The 6,324-nt window shown below is 34.4% G+C and overlaps 1 protein-coding gene across 1 annotated transcript; it reads left to right on the top strand.

Annotated features, from left to right (window-relative positions):
• Nucleotides 1–366: 366 nt before the first annotated feature.
• Nucleotides 367–5,149, top strand: LOC100793365 (UV-B-induced protein At3g17800, chloroplastic). The gene is made up of 2 exons (XM_003520940.4): nucleotides 367–1,021; nucleotides 4,165–5,149. The coding sequence occupies exons 1-2, from the start codon at nucleotides 624–626 to the stop codon at nucleotides 4,946–4,948; spliced, it is 1,182 nt and encodes a 393-aa protein (XP_003520988.1). The 5' UTR covers nucleotides 367–623; the 3' UTR covers nucleotides 4,949–5,149.
• Nucleotides 5,150–6,324: the final 1,175 nt, after the last annotated feature.

Genomic DNA, 6,324 nt, shown 5'->3' with positions numbered 1-6,324 from the left:
TAAAAACTATGATTAATCTTGTAAAAAATTATGAATACAAATAAAGATAAATATTTCTGTCTTAACTTAATTTATTTCATATTTTAAATTGTTGATTCAAACCTTAAATTACTTTTTTTAAGAAACAAACCTTAAATTACTTAATTAAAAAAATATAAATTTCTTTAAAAAAATTAAGAAATATAAATCACTGTGACTGTTAAAAAATAAAAAAAATAATTCAGTGGCACTTATGTTAACCAGTTGGCCATTAAACTCATTATTTGTACACAATCAATAAGTCGTAGTAGCGTATTATAACCAATGATCAGTGACTTGTCTGGGACCATAAATAACCACTGTCCCACTAGAAAACGTACTTATCACTTATCAACAATAACCAGCAGTGCACACAGAAACCAAAACCCCTCTCTCTGACCCTTCCTTACCTCAAAAGTCTCAGAACCCTATCCGTAGCATACAAAACAAAAAAAAACATAACCAAACCCAACACCAACAACACATCACACAGTAATAGTATCACCAACTACTCTTCTATCACTCTCAAAAAAATCTCTCCAACCTTATTGCTTCTTCAATCAACAAACTATTCACAGTTTCACTCTCTCCTTTGTTGTTGTTTGATGGAAAACTGCATCTTCCACTACCATCACCACACACTCCTCACTCTCCCTTCAATTTCTCACAAACCCCACTTCAGATTCTTCACAAGACCTGATCTTGGTGGTGGTGGTGGTGGTGTTCGTGTTGCTTCTTCTTCTTCTTCTTGTTTGTTATTCCATAGGCGAAGACCCTTTATCAGAGCAAGTGCTGGAGCAAGCCCATGTGAGTTTAGTAGCCTAAACTCTCCTTTGGAGCCACGTTCCATGGTGGGGAAGTTCCTCATTGGTGTTCTTCAGAACCACCCTCAGATGTTCCATCTTGCTGTTGGGGAGGAGCTGAAGCTCTTGGCTGAGGATCGTGATGCGGCACATGCTCGCATGGTGCTTGGTTCTGCTTCTGATGAGGCCTTGCTTCACAGGTTCGTGGAATGATAATTTCTTTTTTGTATACCCCTTTGGTTTTTCTGTTGATTAAATTTGTTTTGATGTGTTTTGTGAGGTTTGAGTTTCATTTGGGTTGTGGTTGGAGGAGGATCTTTGTATGTTAAAATGTTGATCAAACTGTTTGTGTTTGTATATTGTTATGTGTTGTTGTTTACTTGAGATTTGATCTATGCTAAGGTTTTAAATTGTGGTCGTGATTGTGGTTTCATTGTGATCCTTGATATTGCAAGAAATTGCTGATAAATGTGGCCGATGATGTGGCAGAGACCCCAAAAACCCTGACGATGCAGCCAAAATTGCAGTCGTGGTTTCATCGCGTTCCTTGATATTGTGAGAAACTGCGGATAAATGAAACCGCAAAAACCTTTATATTGCGGCTAAAAACCTAAATTGCGGACCCTTTTTTAAAAATCTTGATCTGTGCCTTTATGAAATATGTGACTTCAATGAGGAAATTTTGGTGATCCTGTGTCTAAAATTATATATTTTGCATCGGGGTTTTATTAGTAAATGTATGTGGTTGTTGAAGTGTGTTAAATGGGTTATTATTTTTCTGATTTATTTGGGTGGATCAACCATTTTTTTGGTAAAGTTCCTGATTTTATATCAAAGGTGAAGAAGGTTGAACTCGATTTTCTAAACTGGTAGAGGTTAGATGTTTATTTGTTTGTTTGTACAGATACAGCGAATGTAAGGAATGAGAACAAACCATGTTGTGAACCTTAACAAGCTTGATTTGGTTGTTTTGTGGTGATCCATGTTCTTTTGTTAGATAAAGACACTTGTTTGGAGTGTGAGAGAGAAAATATAACTAAACAAAACATGAGATATTTTCCACAACAGAGGAAACAGGACAGAATGGTGAACAAAGAAAGAATCTAGAAGGCAGCTTATTTGATATGGAAACCCTCTTAAAACATTCATAAACAGAACACTAAAGAAGACTCCAAAAATGAAGATCTCATCCTGTATAAATTTTTTATGGCTGAGTGATGCTCTTGAGGATGCAAGCATGTCACTCCAAATCTCCAATCATATAGGCCATAGCATATAATGCAGTTTGGTGAGAAAATTTTGGCTTACATATTTTGACCTTCGTAGCTGAACATTTGAACCTGTCCATGATAAAAGGACACAATTAGTAGTCATCAAGGGCCCCTAAAATTTGTTCTACAGGAAAGTAAAAGGCTTAAAAACAAGTTTATATTAATCCTATCAAGATTTGATCAATGGGGTGGGTCTAATCTGGATCAGGAGTTTATGTTTCTCAGAAAATTCAGACAGAATTTACTATTTTTTATGATTGTACTCATTCCATAAATATTGCTAATCATTTAAGTAGTGAATAGCTTCTGGCTCCAGGGTTGAGGCAGAGGACTGGAAACTGGATCTGTCATTTCAAGTAACCATAATTTGGCACGTATGATCTGCAGATGGGGTTCGTAGAGTGGCCTTTTTCATTTTTCCCCCTTTATTTTGCAAGGTGACACTGGAAATTCTAGGAATAATATAATTAAAATGTTTCATAGCTATCTTAACTCCATAGTCCTTATCAATTCAGAGATGGGTATAATGATTTTCTCTAGTTATATTGAATTAGAGATAGTGTATTGTAGGATGTAGAAGGTACAACGAATATTTCTACAAACATCTGATTGCATTCTTGTACGTTCTAACTTGTAAGAGTAAAGAGTTAGTATTTCTCATCCTTCCACTGAATGAAGTATATATTTTGCAAAGCAAGCTTGTATAAGTAACTTTTATGGAACCATAAAACATTTACATTTCGCATTAGAAGGGTAATCAACAAGGTAATTTTGATCAACATTTCTTAGCAAAATTTAAAAGCTTTAAAAGAGCATGTCAATGATATATTGATCTTTGTCATGTTGATTTGCCTTATTATTTTCTTATGTATTATACTACCCCCGGTTCTATTTATAAGAAACAAGTTGTAGTGTAAAATGCAGTACAACTTGTTTCTTATAAATAGGATCGGAGGTAGTATAAAATATTCAAAACCCTGAGCGATTTGGAACTTCTGAGTTCATTCACTCTATTATAAACTGTGCTGAATCCACCATTGTGATTATTTGTTTGGTCAGTTTCTAGTGATAACAGAATTAGCCATTTCCTTACAGGCCTTCAATTATTTTATTATGATTGTCTCCAAATCCCATAACTCTGATGATCAGCATTCTATCTAACTTTTAATCTATGAGAATAGGTTTACACCAAAGGTTGACTTCTGCTCCATAATTTTTTAACTTGGTATTTGACATTCTCAAATTGCACATCCAAGAGCCAGTGCCTCATTTAACTCTTTTTGCAAATGATATAGTGATAGTTAATGAATCAAGAGAAGGACTAAATTATAAACTTAATTGCGGAGAATTGTGGAGAGAAGAAGCTTTGGTATCAATGGTTTTTTGATTAGGTAGGAGTAAGACAAAGCCTATGGAATGTAAGTTCAATAAGATGTGAATTATTGATGGTTTGGAGGTGAAAATTGGGGACTGTATCATACGACAAGTTGCATTTGTTGGTCAGCGTTCCTGGTCTAAAGCTAAACCAAACTTTCTCTGTTCTTGATTGATTGTTTTGCATCCCCTAACATTTGGTGGAGAACTATTAGTTTTGCATCCTCATCTCTGGATTGTACCTTCAAACTTGGAGTATGAATAATCAGGATTTCTTGGTGTCTCCTTATCTGCTGATAAAACTTCTTACTTCTTAATTGGAGGATAGCATAGCTAAGAGTAAATTTTTTATCTCCTATGAAGCCCTCAAATAGAATATACAAGCTTTTATTAGATTTGAGATGATTTAATTTTAGCTTCCTTTTGAATATAGGCATTTCCTTTGCCCACTTTGACCCAAGTTATCCTGTAGTATTTTTTACATTTTTTTAATTGGAGTTAAATATTCATGGACTTTTCAGATCTGAAGCAGTATCTGCATGATTAAATGAATTGGGGTATTGCCTGACATCAAGTCATACCCTGGAATGAAATAAACAGAAAAGATAAACTTTCGTCTTAAATTCCTTGGTAGTTACATAATACAATTGTAGATATTCATTGAAAAGATGTTGACTTAATCCTTTTCTGAATGCCAGGAGGATTGCACTAGTAAAAGAGAACCAATGTCAAATTGCTGTAGAAGATGTTATCTACTTGCTGATTTTTTACAAGTTTTCTGAGATAAGGGTCCCTATGGTTCCAAAGCTTTCTAGTTGCCTTTATAATGGCAGGCTAGAGATATTGCCTTCTAAGGACTGGGAACTAGAGTCTATTCATAGCTTGGAAGTTTTGGATATGATAAGGGAACACATAACTACTGTAACTGGCTTGAGAGCAAAATCTAGTGTAACTGAGTGTTGGGCAACAACCCATGTTAGACAATTCTTACTTGCCCGAGTTTATGTTGCCTCCATTTTATATGGTTACTTTTTGAAGTCAGTTTCATTGAGGTACCACCTAGAACGAAATCTATCGTTGGCTAATCATGATCTTCACCTTGGTCATAAGACTTCCCTTATGTGTTCTTATGGATTCAAAGATGCCATCTTTGGCCACTTGAGTAACATGTCATCCTTAGGGCAAGGGTTAATCAGGCCGGAAGAGGAACTTGAGGACTTAAAATGTTATGTTATGAGCTTTCACCCCGGATCATTGCAGAGATGTGCCAGATTGAGGTCTAAGGAGGCGGTGAATTTGGTTGGGAGTTATAGTTGTGCTCTTTTTAATAACGAGGAATCGGGTTCAGTTGAGAATGATGATGTTATTTTGACTTCATTTTCTAGCTTGAAGAGACTAGTCTTGGAAGCTGTTGCTTTTGGATCTTTCCTGTGGGAGATAGAAGATTACATTGACAATGTATATAACCTTAAGGATGACTGAGTAGTATAAAGGCACTAGTTGCCATATAAATTCCTAAGTTGTTGAGCGAATTCTCCTTGTATATATAGTGAGTTTTGGTTTTAGCTTTTAAGTGTCGGGTTATGTTTATATTGTATATATGGCATATCTTTACTCTATATATAATGTAAAGGTCTTGTGCTTGGACTTTGTTTAAGTTGATAGATTATAGATATTTTTAAATAGTACAAAGTTGTTCACTGTATATGGATCTATATCTTTTTTCCAGGTTTTTACTTTGTCACCAAAGAATTTTGTAATTCCTCATTTGCATAGAATAAGAACTTGTTTAAAGACTAACATGGGTCAAGGTAGGATGAAAAAGACAAAACATAGATGTAGTTTCTTAAGTGTTTTTCGTATTATTTTTCAATCAATTAGAGTTTCACTTTAGTGATATATGTTGATCTTTAATGCAAACCTTTATTACCTATGTAGATTATGTAGGTGAAACTCTAATTTTGATTGAAGAGTGATATCAAAAGCATTTAAAGAACTGCATTTAAGCTTTGTCCGGATGGAAACTACAAAACTACATGAATGTTATGCCCCCAGGTTGCATATGATGTATCACTGCAAAATTTATGCATCTTCAAGTCTAAGCTGTTTATATTTGCACTCCTTTAATAACGTGTGCCTCCAGCGATGATTTAGTGAAGCTTGAGAGTTCAACATTCAAAACAATGATGGTGCTAATATGATATTTCTTGCACTAAACTTTCTTTTAAACTTTAATTAATGTTCCCTTCTTTCCTTCTACATGTCACGTTGGTGAAACTAGTCAGTATTTTCATCACTTCAAATAATAAGGACTTGGTTTACTTCCTTTTTTTTTTTTCCAGAGTTTTCTATTAAAAACTTGTTTGAGGATTAAATTGAAGATTTACTCTATTTGCTTCTCATGACTCAAACTCAAGGCGTAAACTACACAGCATTAGAGAATAAACATAGATATTCCCAAGCACTACATGTAAGGTAGAATTGCTTCAAAGCATATGTGAAACAAGTCTTTACTGAAGTGTTTCATCAATAGTTTAGTAGGTATTTTTTATTTTTCATTATATTTTACTTTTAATTAATCCTTGCAAATTTCCCAAGATGACGTTTGATACATAACTAATCCATGAACTTGTTGCTTTAAACTTCTGTAACCAAATGACAATAATTTTTTTTTCCTAATCATGGTATTGGTACCAAGTAGTTCTTGTTGAAAGCGATGACTAATTTTTATCGGAGATCATGAAAATGCACAAGGTGAACATTCTTCTTTTCAAGACGATTTATTTCATACTCAAGGACCAATCAAGATTTATATCCTAGATCACTTGGTTAAGGGACACAAATCGCTACCACTTATT

Source organism: Glycine max, chromosome 3, assembly GCF_000004515.6.
Source record: "Glycine max cultivar Williams 82 chromosome 3, Glycine_max_v4.0, whole genome shotgun sequence".
NCBI classification, from domain to species: domain Eukaryota; kingdom Viridiplantae; phylum Streptophyta; class Magnoliopsida; order Fabales; family Fabaceae; genus Glycine; species Glycine max.
This window is presented reverse-complemented; position numbering and strand designations above follow the sequence as displayed.